The sequence below is a fragment of the Brachypodium distachyon genome, chromosome 1, assembly GCF_000005505.3.
Source record: "Brachypodium distachyon strain Bd21 chromosome 1, Brachypodium_distachyon_v3.0, whole genome shotgun sequence".
Taxonomy (NCBI): domain Eukaryota; kingdom Viridiplantae; phylum Streptophyta; class Magnoliopsida; order Poales; family Poaceae; genus Brachypodium; species Brachypodium distachyon.
Window position 1 is genome coordinate 9,493,179 of NC_016131.3, and position 20,759 is coordinate 9,513,937.

At 48.8% G+C, this 20,759-nt stretch overlaps 3 protein-coding genes across 3 annotated transcripts; 2 read left to right on the forward strand and 1 right to left on the reverse strand.

Moving 5' to 3' along the window:
• Positions 1 to 2,585: 2,585 nt before the first annotated feature.
• LOC100831782 (bZIP transcription factor 2) lies at positions 2,586 to 3,541 on the forward strand. The gene has a single exon (XM_003559540.4). The coding sequence runs from the start codon at positions 2,651 to 2,653 to the stop codon at positions 3,155 to 3,157; it is 507 nt and encodes a 168-aa protein (XP_003559588.1). The 5' UTR covers positions 2,586 to 2,650; the 3' UTR covers positions 3,158 to 3,541.
• A 4,869-nt stretch (positions 3,542 to 8,410) lies between these two features.
• LOC100832084 lies at positions 8,411 to 10,142 on the forward strand. The gene is made up of 2 exons (XM_003559541.4): positions 8,411 to 9,374; positions 9,514 to 10,142. The coding sequence occupies exons 1-2, from the start codon at positions 8,858 to 8,860 to the stop codon at positions 9,918 to 9,920; spliced, it is 924 nt and encodes a 307-aa protein (XP_003559589.1). The 5' UTR covers positions 8,411 to 8,857; the 3' UTR covers positions 9,921 to 10,142.
• Positions 10,143 to 15,676: 5,534 nt separating this feature from the next.
• On the reverse strand, positions 15,677 to 16,741 carry LOC100832701. Its single transcript, XM_003559543.4, has one exon. It carries the CDS (start codon positions 16,410 to 16,412, stop codon positions 15,915 to 15,917), a length of 498 nt encoding a protein of 165 aa, XP_003559591.1. The 5' UTR covers positions 16,413 to 16,741; the 3' UTR covers positions 15,677 to 15,914.
• Positions 16,742 to 20,759: the final 4,018 nt, after the last annotated feature.

Here is a 20,759-nt window from a genome sequence, read left to right on the forward strand (position 1 = left end):
GAACGCGCGCAGGATCGGACGCCGCCGCCGCAAAAATCGGTCGGTCGGCTAGAGTCGTCGGACGCACTTCGCGACAAAAACTAAGAAGGTGAGACGAGCAGTTACACTTACCCCCGAGACCCAACCCAGCTGAAAATGGCGCCTTCAGTTCAGCACCTGGGCCAGATGTTTGCAGGAAATCTTCTATTCTCAGATCCAAGGGATCTGTAAACACCGATTTCCACTTTCTTGACAGTTTCAGAACGAGTAGTCACGGACCTGTCTAATAGATATCCAAGGAACACCGGTAAACAAAATGCCATTTCTAGTTTTCCACAAGGAAGAGGAGTTCAACTTCAAAGCATTGTTTTATGGGAGAACCAGTACTATCTAGCAACAGATTCATACAGTATTGGCAAGATTAACAGATCTATTAATGCCTTACAGCCAAACAAATACTCTTTTAACTAGATATGGTCGGGCCAATTCTGCTTTTAACATATGGATCGAAATCATTAAAGACATGCCAATGATATCGCTCTCGATCTTCGTGACAAAGCTCCGACTCTTTGCGGCGGGGGTCATATTCCATCAAAATCACGGAGAAACTTCAGCGATATGGTTCCAGTGCCATCTATCTTCTTCAGTGATTTGAGCTTGTCGACAGCTGCAGCATCGTGGGTTTTACGAGCTGAGCTGCCGAGATAGCAATTAAAGCATAGCTAGCCATCGATCCTCTTTAATTAACTTTAACCCAAGATCCATCTATTCCGTTTACTGGTCATAAATATCAGTTTTTAAGCGTTGGCCTTTCACCTGAATCCGTTCTTCACGCTGCTGAGAATGCACTTTCACCATAGAGGTTTGGCGGAAGATCTGCTCCTACAATGGACACCACCATCAATCTGACCTGGTGCTTGGTGGGGGCGGCTCCCTGTGCGTAGGAGGTCCAGCGGGATCCTCGTACAGGCCATCTGATCCAAAATGAGATTTTGCAGTGGAAGTAGGTTTTTGACCGGGTGGCCGTTCCCCCGTAAATACTAGTACATTGTTCATGCGTTGCCACGGACTTTTAAACATAAACATCCTACACTAACAAAGAGATCATGAAAACTACTTACTACTCCAGCTAATTAGCAGAGAAGAGAAACAGTACCGATCCGAAGGCTTGTGGGGGCCACCGAAGGCGCGGGGAGGCAGTGCAGCAGCAGATTTGGCGACACGCGTGCGGATTTGAGGTCGGGCTCAGCACCTCGCACGCGCGTCAAGGAGGGACGAAACGATATTTTCTTTTGGACTCATGGTTCGGTCGGCTGAACAGACCAGTCCCCCAATTGGGCTGCGCCCAGGCCGAAGCCCAAATCGCGCGACAGACGACGACCGACGAAGGAAACACTATTCCCTTTATTATTAGGTGTCGATTTGTAAATTTGGCCCTTCCATACTCTTCTACAGTACCCTAGAATTAATTTGGTCCGTCTATTTTTAGATCTAAGGGCTCAGATTCTTTTATACTTTCTGATACCCCCCCCCCCCCCCCCCCAAAAATCCCGGAACACACACCTAAGTACCTCACGCCCTTCCTCTACCCTGTTCGCAGGAGGTTACGCCGCCGGCGGAGGCCACCTCCCGCTGCGCCGACGTCACAACGCTACACGGCTGGGTGGAGGACGGCTGCGACGCACTGGGGGGCGAGGACGGCGAGGGCAGAATTGGCGGCGTGGGCTGGGTGGATTGCGGTTGTTGCACGCTGGAGGAACGTGAGGCTCTCCGCGCTGGCACCGTCGCCCTCGTCCAGCGGGCTGCGGGCACAAGGGTCTGTGATGGTCGCGATGGCGGCAGTGCCGTTGGAAGAGCAGCGGCGGCGCAGGCTGCGAGGATAGGCACGGGCTGGTAAGGCGGCAGCGCTCCCGGCGAGGATGGCGGCGGACTAGAACCAGGACTACAAGAGAGGGGTTCGAACAATTTTTAAATTATTTTTAAAAAAATGTAAAAAGACAAAAATGCCCATTTCTAATACTCCGTTTAGTCTTGCTGGAGTAGCAGGCACGGGAGAATTCGCCTTCTACAGTTGGCAGAATGCCTGCCCCTTCCTCAGAAAGATTGACTTTAACTAAAGTTCCCTTGTAGCTTGGTCATAGATATCAACTGTTTTAGACAATTAAACGTACCAATCTAGCTTAGCCTTATAGATTTCAACTTTGCGCGATGTGGCAATAGTTTAAGAAACTAACAGGCATCTCAGAATTTTAATTGACCTTATCCTCACATATCTAATGTAACTAGAGTACTGAAGTACTGCTGTATAAATTATACCTGTATTAAAGTAATTCAAGAGCTAGATTCGCCTCGCAAAAAGAGAAGCAAAAGATTGTCCTCATACTTTTCCAAATACGATTTATATTTATAAACTTGCATTGGACGGTTTGTACCATCTGCCTGCCCATTCTTGGGTTTTCTTAAAAATTAAAATATGCAAGAATAAAAGGCATCCAGGTCACTAATCACTACAAAACGGACCCACGAATGATTCAAAAATTCCAAAATGACCCCGCCTAATCCTTCTATAAATACCCCGGCTCTTCATTTCTCCCCTCCCTTTTCCCCGTTCTCCTTCCTACCTTGCTCTTAATCACAAGCTCGCAATCACTCCATTATAATCCTTCCCGTCATGACGACGTCCCAGGGATCCAATGCGTTCCAATCATTCGCGCCGCAGAGCAACAACGGGTTCGGAACGAACGCCGAGCTAACAGCGCACCCGCTTCTTCCCATCGAAGACCCCGCGTGCGCAGCGGCCTCGGCGGCCATCGGCGGCGTCCCAGACCACGAGGCCTCGGATGGCGTCTTCAACAAGGAGCGGAGGCTGAAGCGCAAGATCTCGAACCGCGAGTCGGCGCGGCGTTCCCGGGCGCGGAAGCAGCGGCACCTCGACGACCTCCGCGCCCTGGCCGCGCGCCTGCGGCACGGCAACCGCGAGCTCTCGGCGCGCGCGCGCGCCGCGCGGGGCCGCGTCGCGCTCGTCCGGCTCGCCAACGCCGAGCTCCGCGCCGAGGCCGACGCCCTGGGCCGACGCCTCGAGGCCGCGGCACGCCAGGCTCTCGCGCTCGGGCAGCTCTACGCCGCCGCCCACGGCCACGGGGCGTTCGAGCAGACCATGGCTTCGCTGATGGTGTGAGGCGGGCGCGCTTCCTTTACGTGCGTGGCGTTCTCCGGCCGGTGGACGTATATATATGTACTTCTCTGATTGGCCCAACGTAACGTGCGGTGAAGACTCTGAAGATAAAAGGCATGCGTTGTGTGGGTGTAGGTGTGGGAGCTTCGGTCCTGAAGTTAACCTGCAGGTAATGGGCCGGGTTTAGACATAGTCGTGTGGGTACCAATCATCGATTTGAAAGAATGGGAAAGAATTACAGGATTCATTTGCGACGCAAGTACGTACGACGCGCGCACAAAAAGAAAGAACTATATTTGGGAAGTCACCAAACCAAAATCTAAACCATGTAGTATGATGTATCCAAATATGAGTTATTCCCCCCACCCCCCTGTTTTCTTTTGCGAATTCTTCGTTGTGCGTGTGTGATTCCATGATCGTGTACCGTATTCTGAGTTTCCGACATGATCCCAATAGCCAAGTCAGGTCGATCCATGTCCTCAATTCCTCATGAGACGCGCTGTGCAGTGTGCAGTGCAGACTGATGAAATCACGGTGACATATAGATCTTGCCATCTTGACCGTCGTTGCGGTAATAATGTAACCTGTGCGCATGAGTGCTAGCATTGCGAGTGATCCATCGACAATTCGATCTGGGCGATGATTGGTCGTGTACATTCGACGTACGTCCTTGTTTAGAGTACTAGTAGTAGTACTAGTGCTGATCAAAGCGTGGGGGCAGAACAGATGCGTTCCTTTCCAGGTTAATCCACCAGCGTCCGAATTAAAAGCTGTCTGCTTTGGGCGTTAATATCGTTTTCGGGCGGGATTAGGTTTGTATTCTGCGGGTGGGCGGTCACGCTCGCCTTGTGGAAAGCAGCAGATGTGCGCCCTTGCGTCTTCAGGTCGTGGTTTACATTCGGTAACCATCCTTCTCAGATGATCTAAGTATGTCCCCTAAGTATGCTCTTGCGGTCGTAACTTAATCTCGGTCTTAAGAGTTTTTTAAGGGGCGATGTTTGGATGTTCTGGTCTGGCTGTCGTTTTAATTTTATTTTTTTTATTAGAGGAGCTGTCGTTTTAACTGGCGGGCATGGCTTCCGTAAGAAAAAACTGGCGGGCATGGCCCGCTTACATTTGTCTGTGTGATTGGGCCAACTGACGAGCTCTGTTTTTTTTTTTTTTTTGAGACGACGAGCTCTGTTTATACCCCGGGCTCTCTAGTCGGGCGCTCCGTATGCCAAGCCCATGTAGGATCAATTCAAAAACAAAAATAAATAAATGTAGGATGAATTCTTCTTCCTTTTTCTGCTCAATAGTGGTACAGTACAACTTCTGATGAACACCTGCAATCCTGCAATAAATAAGCCTTTTGCATCATCGATCACCAACAACGCTTTGTCCGAAAAATCAAAGTTTCTCTCCTTTTGGTGCATATACTGTGGTTGCCTTGACACCACTCCACGCTGCAGTGCCCTCGTGTGCCAACGCGGCAGTGGCCGTGGCAGGGGGCAAAAGGAAGCTCTCTGCTGCCTGTTGCGCAGGCAGACAATCACAAGCTGGTGTGCAAAGCAAGCAAACATGGTCTGATCTCTTGGTTTCAGTGCAGGCATGTGTACGGGCAGGTGCTTGTACAAACAGATGTGGGGAGAGGGAAAGAAGCAGTGTGTTTGGTTTGAGCCCACAAATGTCATGTCAAAAATTTGGTTGAGGTTTTGCTTGTCCATGAGTTGGCCAACATTGTGAACTAGAGTTGATAATGGAGTGTATAGCTTGTCAAATAGTTGGCTTTCATCCAAACAAGAACCAAAATTTGGTCAATGATCAAAACAGACCCGTAATAAAGACTAGTAGTAACCTCGTAGGTACCCCGGCCGCGGCCACGCACCGCTTCCGTTGTTGGAATTTTGGGTTAAGCCCAAGGGCCAATCTGAAATTAATTCCTGAAAAATCTCAAAAGCCGATTCATGGAGTGGGATGAGAAAGTGGGAATAGTCCCACCTTCCTAGTTTAGGGGGAGTTGGACCAATATATAAGGTATGTTGGTTCTCATCTCTTGAGCAAGTGAGCAAGGGAAATCCCCATGCGCGCTCCTCCTCCTCCTCCGCTCGCCTCGTCACGACGCAACGCGACGCGCGCGCAGCTTTTCGTGGATCGATTTCGAGTTTGAGCCGGGTCGGGGCGGGGTCATGCTTATCTTTTTCATAGTCGGAATCCGTTGCGGACGCGTAACAAATCCCGATAATTGCGGAGTCGGTTTTGGTTTCCCAAACCGAACCGAAGTCCGCATGCGTGCCTATATAATAAGACGACCGCGGCCTCCGGACGTACCACGTTACAACCCTAGCCGTCACGCCCCCGATCCAATCTCGCTGTTCGCCGCCAACTACTACTCCATCCCGTCGACTGCGTGCACAGATCGCCGGGAGAGCAGGCCTCCGAAACCCCGACCTTTGAGATCCTGCCCGGGAGACGGTCGATAAGGTTTTTGGGGAGCGTTCGCACGCGACTGCTCGCTTCTTCACATCCCTGTTTCGTCGGCATCTTCATCACCGATGCCCGACGACCTCAGAGATCTCGTGGCTCAGGCTGCCGCTCTAACTCAACAGCAGCAGGCTGCCCAACTCCAAGCCCAGGCAACTGCTTCTGCACAGGCGCAAGCGCAGGCGCTAGTCACTGCCCAGGAGGTAGTCAAGGCTGCTGCTGCTGCCGGCGTGAACATCGACGCCACCGGACTCGTCACCGACCTCAACAAACAAACACAAGAAAAGAGTACAACACCGTACGTAATCTGCTCTTTTTTGTTGATTTTGATTAGTAGTTTTATTATTCATATCGTGAAATTAGATGAGTTTTATTTCTGTACGTTGCTATTTAATTTGTCTAGTTTGCATGATATAATATGCTACATGTTTTACACATTATTTTTTAAATTAAATATTCATAAAAATTACCTAATTATTCAACCTTTGTCAACCGTCAGATCACCGCCCCAAAAGAAGACGCGCCTTTCCATTCCGCTCTTGCACTCCCACAGTAGGCTTCGAGCTGAGATGCTCTATGGGAGTCGTTCCAGCCATACAAAAATGAGTTCTATTGTCAACAATACCATATCTGTAGTAGTAGTAGCAGCAGCAAACTGTCGAGATGTTCTACAGTCTAGGCCTCTCGGCGCTACGCAGCTATTTTGCCTGCTGTTTCAAGTCTGGGAACTGTTCACAAGGTAGCTAAACCAAAGGGCTTTTTTTAGGCGGGGAAAGTTCTCAGATTGATGCATGAAATTGTGGTTTCTCGTTCACATCCCTAGCTACAAGTCCTCTGCTACGTACACCTACGCCGGAGCGCTAATGAGCAATTAATGCTAGTCAGCGCTTGACGACCGCTGGCAACTGCACAACAATCATCTGTTCAAACATACCTTTTCAAAAAAAATCACATAAATGGAATGTCAGCCGGTCACTGTTGAAATGTTGCAGGTTTTATACGAAAAATTCACACACATCCCAACTGATGCAAACAGCAGCCACTCATGTGTCCGACCCCGTTCGTTGAGCTGTGTGTCCATGACTCCTTGGAACTTTCAGCTGCCTACTGGCAATAAATTTGCAGCAACAGAAAGGGGCCCCTAGCCCCCCCCAATGGGGGGGGGACTCTGAAACACTGATGGAGGCTGGGCACGACTCACAGGCTTCATGGCCATGGCCGCGCTCTACTCCTACCGCAAAAGTTTACAATAAGAGATAGGGCAGCAGTGCCAGTACCATAATTTGCAAGCTGATGGAGGAACCATGGAGCCCCTGTCCTGTGCTAGCAGTAGGTCGTGAAAAGGGTAGTGGGACGGAGCAGTAGCCCCGGCGCTGTCTCTCTGGAGTGCAGCACTGATGAGAGATTTGGGGGCCTCCACATGTACTCATTGGGCTGTGAACTAAGTCATAAACCAGAATGTAAGCAGAGTAAAGGAATGAGAAAGTGATTCGGACACCAATGAACTTTTTAAGGCACGTTTAGAAAGCAGTACTACTCCTATGAAGGTTAGGTTAAGCTTGATGCAAAGCAAGGTCTCGTTAGGACAGAGACTTTAAGGTCAAACATGTGTCAGCGGTAAATGGCCCCTCTAGGCTCTATCTAGTGTTTATGGAGGAGTACCACCGGCTTCCTACTGACTGATTGGTGGGACTCGCCACCGATTAATTGGAAAGGCTGGGCGAAAGAGCAAGCTAGTGCACGCTCTGTATTAGGTTTGAATCTCTCGGGAACCATCACGCAAAACTCGCAGAGATGCATGCACGCCTGTACTGCCTGCAATCCCAACCTCAGAGTGTGTTTGTGTTTCCTGGACTCTTATAGGTGCCATTTTCCGAGATTTGCTCTGAACCCTTCCGCAGGATATTCAGGCGCCATCCAATCCAACAAAAGTTGACGTATTTCAGTGAGGACGTGATGGCTTTCTATCGGGTGCCAGTGATGCAACTGCGAGACTAGTTTGAAGTTGCACCGGTCTCTCGCTACGTCCTATGTGTATACGTATAAAAGTTTCCCATAGATTTTTTTTGTGAATTCTCCCGATTCATGTGTTCATTCACCATTTTCATTTTCATTGTGAACCGAGTTTAACTTAGGTGGTCTGTTTTCTTGTCGAACGCACACCCAAAATTATTTCAGAATTTAACCGGCGCTATTCTTTCAGTGACAGATGACGTGTCCGTCAACAGCAAGACGCATGCGGTGATTTCGTCAATCTTTCAAGATCTGTCAGCCCAGTTTTTCGGAGGTGTCCATAGGGCTGAGTATTGTCAGCGTCTGCGTTTGTACCGTGTTTTTCAAGATTTTTCATTGCATTCTTTATTATGCAACATACTATCAGGTAGAAAAAAATGGAACACTAACGGAGCAATGGTAAGTCTCGACACAAGGGCGTTTATAATCGAGGGATTTTTGTAGAAATTGATTTGTTTCTTCAAAATTCCAGTGATAGTCATACGAATTAAAGAAAAATGTCAGACCTACTGGAGATGCTCTAGTTCCATCAACATCGTCGATCGCTGCAAGAAAATCTTGTAAAAATCAAGATGATGATGTCATAGCAACATTGTGATTCTACATTTGTCTTATCTCTGTATTTTTGGATCCCCGTGGTAACATATTTTGACTGTAGAAAAAAAAAATGGTACATGCTCATTTCCACTCCTGCGAGGCCGCGCGACACGTCAGATCAATCCTCTCTTCTCCGGCTCCTCTTGTACCCGCGCTGCCTCGGACCGCCGCGCATGACCACACGCGCACAGAGAGACACTCCCCCTCCCTTTCCACTACCCAACAACCGTTCCCGGGGACCCCCGAGCGAGCAGGCCAGGCAGAGCAGACGCACTGCACAACACAGAGCAGACACCTCCTTCTCCATCCCCAGGATATGAGAATACTATGATATGATGATCGACCCCTTCTTCCACCTCCACTCCAACTTGGCTTCACTTCACACGCGTGCGTACAAAGGGAAGGGAACCCCGCACCACCGCACTGCTTTCCGCGCGCACTAATACTCTCCCCTCCCACCCGTAATTACCGCCGCCGCTTCAACGGACGACGACGGGGCCGTCTTCTCCTTGCAATGAGGGCACACCGGGGGTGCCGGATGCCTTGCATTTCTTCTTAATCGAGACACGCTTTGTTTGTGTGTGTTTGACTTTGTGTGCGCCAAGAAGAGGCCGGAGCTAGCCGGCAGCAATGGCCGCCGGGAGGAGGCTCTCGGAGCTGCTCCAGGAGCAGCAGGAGCCGTTCCTCGTCGAGGCCGCCAAGAAGACCAGAAGGCTGCGGCGCGGCCGTCTAGGAGGAGCTTGCTGCCCCGTGGCCGCGTGCCGCCGGCTGCTCAGGCTCTGCAACCACGGGTTCAAGAAGAGGAGGGGCGCCAGTGCCACGGCCGCCGCCAGCAGCAGCGGCATTGGTGGCGGCGGCCTGAGGTCCGCGCTGAGCAAGGTGCTGTGCAGCAAGGCCATGAGAAGGGTGCTGCGTTGGGAGAATCTTGGCGGCGGCGGCGGCGGCGCCGACCGGGGCGAGTTCCGCCGGCTGCGGCGGTCCGCCGGCGACAGCGGCGAATGCGATGTCCGCGCCATGGAATTCGACACGAGATGGAAGGCGGCGGACATGGAGGAGATGGATGTGGACTCGTCGCGGCAGCTCAGCCCGGTCTCCGTCCTCGACCTGGAGCTGCACTCCGACGACGACTCTCCGGCGCATTCCCGCTGTAAGCAGCCCTCTCCACTGATCACGCGATTGACTTGGCCTCATCTACATTCTACAGTCTACTGAAAATCCAACCCAGCATGCTAACATCTCAGATTGATTTTCTCTTCTTTTTTCTGTCGGTCCTGTTCTTGTTGCAGGGGAGGACGAGAAGCCATCGACCTCCGGGAGCTCGCCTCCATCGGAAGATCGTCTCCAGGACCCTACCTCGCCATGCTTCGCCTACGACGTCCACGACAAGGCTCGCGCAATGGAGACAGAGGAAGAAGAAGACGATGAGGAGACGGTCAGAAACAACGGCCGCAGCAAGCGTATCGAAGAGCAGATCTCGTCGTGGGAGAGGATCGCGGGGGACATCTCCAGGATCCCCAGCATGGTGGAGTCGGACCTGTCGCAGTACATGCAGCAATGGAGGGAGCTCAGGCCTGAGGTCAGGGAGATCGGCGCCAGGATAGAGACCCTCATCTTCGAGGAGATCGGGAGGGAGACCGTCTGTGACATGCTTGCCTCACACTGTACATTGGCACCAGCATCTCGTTGTCATTGACCAGAGAGAGAGAGGGGGAGAGAGAACAGAGAGAGGTTGTAGTGGGGTGGTTAAAAAAAAATATTACTAGAGGGTTTGTGTAATTTGAGGCTTGATGTGGAAATGATTATTTCCCCAACTCCAAAGTCTTGGTCTGTTCTGCTGTGCGTCGGGTTCCATGTTGTTTATTCTGCAAAGTGACGATACAGTGGATGGCAAAGGACAGGTTCTGTTCTTCGTAAACTCTCCAGCCAAGGACAGAAAACCTGGCCTAACAACTAAAATCAATGTGTAGACTTGTACTGGAATACGAGTAGGAGTAGTACTATTTATGAAGAACACTTTCCCTGAACTTCCAAGGTGTTTTAGTTGGAGCATGACCGGAGGGGGAGACTTTAATTGTGCATTGCTCCCATTCTAAATTCGCAGCAGACAAGGGCATCATCAGTGGACAAATATGTGGCATGAAAGTCAGAAGATCAAAGATGCATGGCCAAATAAAGAAAAGGGCGTCATTGTTTCTCTCAGGGATTTAATTCGTCTCCATCTCGCAGAAAAATAATAATTAACAACACCGCATTTGGAGTCTGAACATCGCATCGACGAGTGGGGTGGGCTTCCAAATGGGGGAGAAAAGCAAAGCAAGCAAAAAAGGACAAGGCATCGTGGTAAAAGCAAACCCTTGTCATGTGCTTGCATCTTCGTTTCGTTGCTAGCTAGTACCACTACCAGACCAGTTGATCTTTAATTAGTGGGTCAAAGAGGTAGCCCATGGCTGGCATTGGCAGTACCTCAGGCCTGAGCAGTACCTTCTTTGAACCGCCCCATGCTATGCAGTAATAGTAGATTAATTAATTCCTAGATTAAGGAGACTAGTAGTACTAGCAGCAGTACTAACCACTGAAAATTGAGCAGATAGTGAAATGATTCTACTCGGAGAAAAATAATACAGACCAAGCTTGTCATGTCTCCCGGGAATTAGTCAAGGAAATGCTCCACGAAATGTGGACTTGTGCAGCTGTGTTCATATGCATCACACGAAGGCAGGGAAAAAAAATATTTTGCAGCATATTGAATTTCGTTAGTGCTTCTTGTAGGTACGATTGTTACGACTGGGTTGCCGATCTGGTTCTGGTTCGTGGAGACGGGAGCTGAAAAAGGATAGGCAGGTTAGGATCTTGTTTCCAAGTTCAGGACTATGATATCGCGTCGGTTAGTAGTTCTGCGGTACTCCTTGTCCCATCTTCTTCTTTCTTTCCATTCGTTTAGGTGTTTAGGCACTTGTAGTTTTTTTTTAGAGATGTAAACGATAACATGTTAACGTCCTGTTTTTAGGCCGCTAAGGATTTAGGGTGCGTTGGTTTGCGAAAGCCCAAGTTTACCCTATTAAATTTTTTGGCTTGCTAGAAAACCGGTCATTGTTTTGGTTGCCCGTGAGTTGGCCAATTTTAACCAAAATATAGAATTAGAGTTGTTTAAAGAGCATTGGTGTGACAAATAATTGGAAACGATCCAAACAAAGTTCAAATTTTAGTCAATGACCAAATAAATTGGTTTCATACATCTTGGCATCAATCCAAACATACCTTACTAGTTTAAAATGTTTGCTAAAAACTGACCAGAAATCTAGAGATATGCGGGATCCGCTTGCATCCCTAGTTTTCTAGAAGTTAGAACAGGTTGATGTTAGTCATGTGTGTCCACTTTTGCTGCGGCAATAGTTTCTTAGTCCATCTCTAGCGCCGGTATAGCACAAACCATATGTGTTGTTCTTGTCGCGAAACAGCTGTGGCTCGGCTCAACCTCCATTGACGTTCTTGGATGGACGGTCGGAAGACGACGACGACGACGACGACAGGGCCCCCTACCTTTCAGCAGTTCGGCTTGCAAGCCATTGCCCATTTCATGGGTTTATTCCCTCGATGATTTAATGGAGATCACCTAATTCAATGGGATGGGGACCTCTTCCTGTAGAATTAGTGGAACATCCTCCAATCCAAGTCCAAGTTCGCTAGTCGAAGGCCGGACTCCGGTCGGTAGCGAAAAAGGTTTTAAATTGCGCAAAACCCGGTGGTGATAAAGAGGGCATGCGTCTGCATCTTCTTGTGAACTTTGGAGCGTCGCCTCCAAGGGTTTGGTTGTAAAAAAAATACTTCTAAGGTCTATATTGTAACAATGGATTGTACTATCATTTTGGGGGGGGGGGGGGGGGGGCGCCTTTTGGCCCTACTCTGATATACTATCAGTATGAAGCAGGACTCTTTAGAAAAAAGGAAAGTACAGTGAGAAACTGAAATTTACAACAAGCATTACAGAAAGTACATATCTTTTGCAAACCTAATGTATAAGCCGATAACCTTGTCCTATTTTGACGAGGAGGAGGCCGCCGGAGTACCCTTTGCGATGGATCATCGCATATCAAACGGCAGTTAGAAGGGGACAAAAGCCATTCATTGTCATTTCGCCATCAACGTGCACATGCGGTGGGCGCATGGGCCGGCCGGCATTGGTTCGATCACCGCGGGAAGACGGCTACTGAATATTTAATAGCGTGATCATCCTCGTTAATTTTGTCTCCTCTCTTGGACCACCGTGAACATGCATGCGCTCTGAGAAATGCCAGTTAAGTAATTTAGCTGTACATGCATATGGTCCGATTACTAGCAGTAAGTAACTGGCTAGGAGAAGCAGATAATAACACTACTAGATCAAGAACAAAAACGCGCGCAGGAGTTCAGTAGTCACCGAATCTGTACGTACGCGCCCTGTTTTGGTTGCAGTCTAGCACGATAAATAGTTGATGTACTGATAATTCACAGTGCTGCACAGCAGCGACCGCCATGGGGAACTAATGAATCGAGTTTAGTGAGCACGGGAGCGGGTTGTAATGTAAGGCGCGCTTGCTCGCACGTACCGTCGACCAAAGGACACGCGAAATTCATCGCTGTCGTCCGTACTAGCTGGGCCTGACGAAGCAGCAGTTGCTAGCTTTTCGGGGTCGACGGCCATCCATGGCCCTGGTGGCCTGATCCCATGAGAGATCGAGCAGGGACGAACGGAACAGCAGGTGATCGAGCAAGGAGGGAGGGTCACGCCGTCACGGTCCAGGGCATGCACACCAGCGTCACGCCATGTGCGCCATTAATGGCCCGGCGGTGATGGCAGCTGGTTGGTTGCACGGTTTGCACAACACATCTGATGCACTAGTACGTGTGATACCGATGAACCACCCGACCCAACCCAACCCCCTGTACGTGAGGTGCGCCACCAACGTACCGCATTTCGTCCACGGCCGGCCTGGGTACGGTCGTATATAATCAGAGATGGAATGGTACAATCGATCGGGCAAGAGACTATTCTAGCTCTGACCATCGATCATTAAGAAGATCCGTGGAGTACTTACACGAAGGTCCCCAGAAAAAGAAAAGCAAAAAAGCAAATTCTGGATGCATCATTTCGTTTATGCAGACGAAATACTACATGCATATGTCTCGAAACTTGCAACTCGGATGGCATGCATGATGCATGCCTGCCAAGGATGACTGATCAGGTTGTATGCATGTATGGTGCAACAGCGTCATGTGCTCCAACAGTTGCCACTTGCAACAGCCGTTACCGGGCTTAATTGGGCATGCAGATCGCGCTCGATTAATTGTATTGGTGCCGCCACTGTCCACGTCTGACATCCATCTCTACATGTACGTGTACCGAAAGCGAGGCTGCGAGCGTGTTAGATGGTTAACTGGCGGTTCTACTTCTATCTCCAGCTTATCAGGGAATCAGGGATCAGTGCAGTAAAACATGCGACATGTCAACTGACACAAGTGATAATTTCGTTGGTCGTGAGGCTATGTGGCTCCGATCCGGTCTTTGGCAACAGGTCTTCTCAACAGTTACAGGCTTTGGCTTACAGCCCTTCAGAAAAAACAGCAGTGACAGGCGCTAGGCAGACGTTGTGCATGCAGGGACCCGTATTGTGGTTTACGACGGCGATTCTGTAGTCTGTGCATGTCTTTACATGCAGTAACGCTAAGCTAGCGCCACTGTGGTGATGCATGGAGCCGGAAGAAGAAACTGTTGATGATGCGGCCCCTGATTCCGCCTTGATGAATTCAATTCTGCCATGCAAAAAAAGATTGTACCGCAAGGCGGTCCTTCCAAAACGTCCGTACAAATTATACTTGCCCGCATATACATAGGACTGCTCTTTCAATTGTTTGTCTTTTTTGTAAGTCTGTTTAAGTGCTCATTATCGAAATCGCATCCAAAATTAGAACCATACATACATGGCAATCTGCGGCGAGATTTTGAACGACGTCGCCATCTGATACAAAACAAACACACGCACAGCTGCGCTGCACCTGCACGCGGATGCAAAAGGCAGAGTCCTTCCAAACCTCCTCCGGTGGAAGTGGAACAGCCGGCCGGCCAGTTTGTTTGCTCTATGAGCCTGGGCCTTGGATGCTCTTTTCCATAGCATGCAACCCGGCGGCCCCTGCTTTGTCCTCTCCCTTCTACACGTGCAGACACGAGAGCGACAAAACACCCGAGCCGTCTGCGCTATAAACAAAGCAAACTGTGGTTTAGATGTTCAGTTAATGCCCTCGTAGCTACTACTACGTGCTGCAACTGCTCGTGCATGCATCATGCATAATGGTTTTATGTATCTGATACGGGAGTGCCAGACCACCGCATTGTGAGGGTGTCTTATGTTTATTTTGCCCCTTTCTCCTCGTCGCCACATGGGTAGTAGATCGATCCTATCTTTTCTTTATTTATCTCATATGTATATTCACTCCCAATGCCTTAAAGAATGAAAATGGATGTTCGTGGGCTGCAACTTATTATTGTTAATCTGTACGTCATTTTGTCTGTACCAACTTTCCTTGACGGAAGTTCAATAGAAACATCCTGTCTCTAGGTTTTGTTGTATGCGAAAGCGAAAAAATATATTTCCGGTCAGTGCTTGAAACAGACAATAGAAGCCTAGAGCTCACTACATGTCCATGTGGAACAAACTAAAACCCAAAACATAAAAATACAATTCGCAGTCAACGAATAGAAATCGAAATGTCAATGGTGAAAGGGCTGAGATTTGTGAAAACTCCAGGCAGTTTAGCAAACAACCCTTTTTAGCGCCTTTGACCGTAACGTAGTGTTCTGGCCTGTTGGCTGTTGGACTGTGGTTGTCAGTGGGCTAGCCCATCTCCTTCGCATAATATAACGGAGCGGTAAGTGGGCTGTAATACAGCCTAGATTCATTTGTCTGAACTTGTCTGCCAGAACCAATGGCTCATCCCAGTAGTATCCTACGAAGCTAGTATATTCTGCTCCCTCCATCTCATATTAAACGATTTTCTATTACATGTATCTAGACGTTTTTTAGCATGGATACATCCATATTTGGAGAAAATTGAGTCACTTAATATGAGACGGAGGGAGTAAAAAAAAGACGAGGCAGATTCACACTTCTTGCAGGCAGCAGTGGCTGTCAGAAATGTGAACGGGTTACGGAGTTACAAATTGATTAGATTCGGACATATATACGCAGACTGGCAATCCTTTACTGATGCAACCAAATTCCGCTGTAATGGAACAAAACCTAGGCTCGCTGCATATCAAATCGTTGCATAGAACTGATGAAGAAAGAAAGAAAACAGAAAGAGAAGCTACTGTGCACAGGAGTGTGGAGGTTTGGTAAGTGGTAACACCTTCCTATCGATCTTTGACTTCCGCATCTAATATTAAACGAAATTCAGTTTCGGATAAAGATAATATTTGAACCAAAAGCCTCGAGTTTAAGGATTCGACTGACGCCACTTGAAATCAAACTGCGCAGCTTACTTTACATCCACGATTAAATCCAATTAAGTGAGCAACGAGTATCAATCACTATGTTCCTTTTTCATTCCGACCGTGGAACTCTGATACGTCCGGTGCTTCTCACCCACAAACGAACACGAATATACGATCTGTAGCATACAGCACTAAGCACTGTACTAGAGAACATCAACACTAGTCTGTACTCCGTATAATCTGACGATCATCCACTTCCGGGATTGCCCCCAGCCTGACCACGCTCTCCTCCGCGACCCCACAAGAGCTCTTGCAAGAGAGTCCAAGGCCGAGGCCAAGCCCAAGCCTGAGCCTAAGCCCGGCCCATCCAAGCAACTTCTGGGCCTCCAGCTGCCCCCTCCCGGCCTTCCTGCCGCTCGCGGTGCAGGCGATGTAGGCCGCGAGAAACGGGTCCTCCTCCGGCCGCACGGCCCGTCTGCTGGGCCTGCTCCTGGCCTGCGGCGACGCGGGCCCTCCAGGCGGCGGCGGCACGCGCAGCCGGTGCGGCACGTGCGCCTCTGCCTTCTTCGTTCGGCTGGAAGCCGGTGTCCTTCCGCCGACGGAGGGTTTCTTCTCTGCTTCGACGACCGGGCTCTGCAGCTTGGACACCCCCGGCTCGTGCTCCCACGCGAAGGCCACCGTCCTGCACGCCGTCACAGCTACAGCTCCGGGCTCCATGCCTGCAACCCTTCTCCAGCCACAGAGCGAATCACGCTTAGCTCAGCTCAACTCTCTCTTGTCTTCTGTAATAAAAGCTTAACTCCGGAGAAAGGAAGAAGACTGGAGAGGAGGCCGTAGTGGTGTGTGGTGCCGTGTGTGCATGCGAAGCGCATGCCCACGATCGGGAGGCGAGAGAGAGAGAAGAGTTTGGTTCTTGGTTTGGTGGTATGCGGGGCTACATGGGCCGGCAAGACACGGGACGGGGTTCCTTGAGCCTTTTATATAGCGCGCGCCACGGCGGCCGCGGCAGGTTAGTTCGGCAGGGCCGGTAATTTGATCCGCCGATGTGACCGGCGGCCGGCGTTCGGTTGGTGCACAATGTCTAATTGCCCGGCGCGTCCTTATCCCCGTCAGTTTCGCCTTTGTTTCGACAATGGGGGATATGATAACAGGAAGCTCGAACAGAACAACGCAACATGTGCCCAGACAGCGGCTAACCGTGTACCAGCAATACGGTTGCAGCTAAGTGTCAGCGCAGATTTTTGTTGTCTGGCGCGGATCGTTATCTTCGTCTGGTGTGCGTTTATCTGAACTTGATCTAGCCGGCTGGCCTAGCAGTGGCTGTACTACTAACTGCAGCAGTCAACACAGCAGGCAGATCGGATCAGATCTCGTCGTGGTTTGCGTGACAATGCTACCGATCGATTAAACATGTCATGACCTTGACGCTAGGTTACAGCGCAGGAGTCAAAACGCAGGGCGTGACTTCCGTGCGTGCGTGTAGAATATTTCGGGAGCTGAGAGCGGAGACGTACAGAGTATTCCGTATTGTATTATGAAGAGTTCGAGATGTCACAGGCCGACCTTCGAAAGCGCCATCAATGCCAATTTACAGTTGCGATTTGGGTGCATGCGACCGGGAACTCTTCAGAATCCTGTCCAGCTTTGGACGGAGGGAAGAGCGAAATGCCAATTTTGCTGGACTTTTTGTATTGGATTTTAATAATGTGGTTCTGTTTCAGTAAACATTTTGCTTTTGTCTTTTCGGAAGTCTCGGCTGCAGGTGCTCTGCACAATTAGGTTTAGCTGACAGTGACAAGTTGTAGTACTAGTCCATTTGGTCTGTGGCCTTCCCGGCACTTATTATGGATCATTCCTTCAGTCCAATATATGTTCACCTCTGACGTTGGCTCTTCAGTATTTCAAGAAAGTAGTACTGGTATAATCAAGTACTCTGATTGGTTTATCAAGGGAAAAATAAAGTACAGTACCGGTATAATCAAGTAATCTGATTGGTTTATCTGTGCTAAATCCACCGACAGTTATTATGGATCGGAGAGAGGGAAACAGTCTTGGTCCTACATGTCCTTCGGTCTGGTTAGAAGCAAGACAAATTATCAACACAATGAACCCGCATGGATGTGTTTGCCCTCCACATGACAGACGGTATGATATGCTCCCAGAAGTCTTTAACCCAAGATGCAACACACATGTAACATGTTGGACCAACCGATAGCTAAGTCAATCACTCAATCGCTTGCGGCTGCTGACAATCTCTTAAGAACCAACCAAAATGCCCTCTCAAATTCTCTTCTCTTACGTATACGAGGAAGCTTGCTTTGGGTGTTTTATGTATACATTTAGTTGTCTTCTATTGTACCACCTTTTAGCATAGCCATCAAATCTATTATATACGCTAAAAACACAATGAGGGATGCCTAAATGATCTATTGCCCCACCATTCTATAACAATTAAGGACGAGACTACGCAGTGGCGTGTCCCACCTAAGGCTAGCTAGCGGCGGTTGCGGTACGGCCTCCCGAACGCCTCGTACGTGTTAGCAATCTGCCGCGCGAAGGCCGCGTAGCCGTTGGCCTGACCACCCGCGCCAGCTCTTGCTCCAGTCACGGCCCAAAGGCCCCAGGAATCAACCGGCTAGACACAACGCAACTAGCTAGCTACTCCGTCGTTTGTTCAAATTCTGCAAATGCACTGCCCGGACAGGTTTTCGTTGCTTCAGTCTTTGCATGTCCTACGTTTTTTTTATGCTTTTGGTGGCGGTGTTGTACTTGTGTCATCCTTCGATGAAAATGAGCTTACAGTGATTAGTTCTTCTGTTTTGTCGTGATTGGTCCTCAAAGGTAACAACGGATAATTAGTCTTGTCCCATGAACCTCAATTTCTTCACTGGCCTGAGAAGTTCTGTCAGACATGACAACTGACGTTACGGAGAAGTACTGACAAATGCACTAGATCAAATAATCTTGTCCCTATGAGCAAAACATGGCATTGGAGTAATAATAAACAATATGGCAACTAGGATCAAATAATTTGGTCGGTAGAGACAAAAAATATGGCAATTGCGTGCTGGTAAACAACATAGCAACTACGGTTAAATAACCTGGTCGCTAGGGGCAAACAACATGTCAATTAGGGTCAAATAACCTGGTCGTTAAGGCAAAAAAACATGGCAATTGAACGTTGTTAAGCAACATGGCAACTAGGATCAAATAACCTGGTCGCTAGGAACAAACAACATGGCATTTGAAAGGTGGTAAACAACATGACAATTAGGATCAAATAATCTGGTCGCTAGGGACAAAAAACATGACAATTGTGTCGTGGTAAACAACATAGCAACTAGAATCAAATAACCTTGTCACTAGGGACAAAATAACATGGCAATTGAACGGTGGTAAACAACATGGCAACTAGGTCCAAATAATCTTGTTGCTAGAGAAAAAAAACATTGCAACTGTGTGGTGGTAAACAACATGATAACTAGGATCAAATAATCTGATCACTGGGGGAAAAAACATGGCAATTTAGTGGTGATAAACGACATGGCAACTAGGATCAAATAATCTAATCGCTATGGACAAAAAACATGGCAATTGTGTTGTGCTAAACAACATGGCAACCGGGATCAAATAACCTGGTCGCTATGGACAAAAAACATGGCGATTGAACGGTGGTAAATAACATGGCAGTTATCATCAAATAATCTGGTCGCTAGGGGAAAAAATATGGCAATTGAGCGGTGGTAAACAACATGACAAATAGGATCAAATAATCTGATCGCTAGGGACAAAAAACATGGCAATTGAGCGGCCCTAAACAATTTGGCAATTATGATCAAATAACGTGGTCGATGGGGGCAAAAATTTACGGCATTGCTTCTATATGTAACTTTCGAAGACAACTATTTAGAAATAAAACACATTCCACGGATGAAGCAAAATCACAGTGAAGTGTATGGATCGTCAGTACAAAACAAAATCATCTTTCCAACTCCATTTGTTCCTACAGTCATGACAGTCGTGGCCTTTTGACACGATGGTAAACCGATCAAGCAAATTACGGCCTCACAAAATTCATACAACAAACAAAGTTGTATGCATGTACAATAATCTGAAGATGGCATAAACCAACGGTGGTACATGCAAGCTCATTTGGGTGAGACAAAACGTCGAACACCCTGCGTGTACAACGAGCTAGTTTTTAGATGAGCTTTTCACGGTTGATACACAATCAATGTCTCCATGTGGACAGCTCTGCAGAGAGATGCTTTGCAAATCTCCTACGCGTCATCATCACATAATGTCGACTCGCTCCTCGATCTCCTCCGATTCACACGCTCCCACGCAAGAGCCTAGCAGCACTAGCTAACTCAACCTCATCCATGGCACCATGGATGCAAAAAGAAGGGAAGGAAATAGAAGAAAAGGAGTTCAAAACACCTGCACCTCGGCTACGATGCCCTGCCGCCGAAGCGCCCACCCCCTGCTCGGGATTTGGGGGCAGCGTCTACTCGGCCGCTGTGGTCGCCACCCTGCTTCGACGATGCTCTGCCGCCATGGCCGCGCCCTTCTTCACCACCCGATCCGCCGACCCGCACGCACGCTGCTCCCCCGCCCGTGGCCTCCCTGCTCGCCACTGCCCCCTGCTCAGGATTATGCCACTGCGCCCTATTCCAATCGTGTGGAGAACCAAGGAGCGCTCGCTACCGGGAGAAGGGGATCGAGAGAAGAGATCCAGGAAGAAATGTGATCGGACGGACCAACGGGCGCCGTATGATAAGACCAAGTGGGGCACGTGCCCCACTTAGAATCTCCGAACAATCAATTAGTTCGACAGAAGAATTGATTGACCAACTGGCTCACGTTTTGATTCTTAGTTGCTAAATGCGATTGAAAGTCACGTATAAATAAAACGTTGCCTCATGTTTTTAAGTAAAAAACCATAACTTTTCTCTTTGCACCGACTACTTTTTTTTAAATAATATAGCAACACACAATTATGCGAGCCAAATAAATAAAGACATGGACAGGATGAGAAATAGTTAGCGATAATTTTAAATAAAT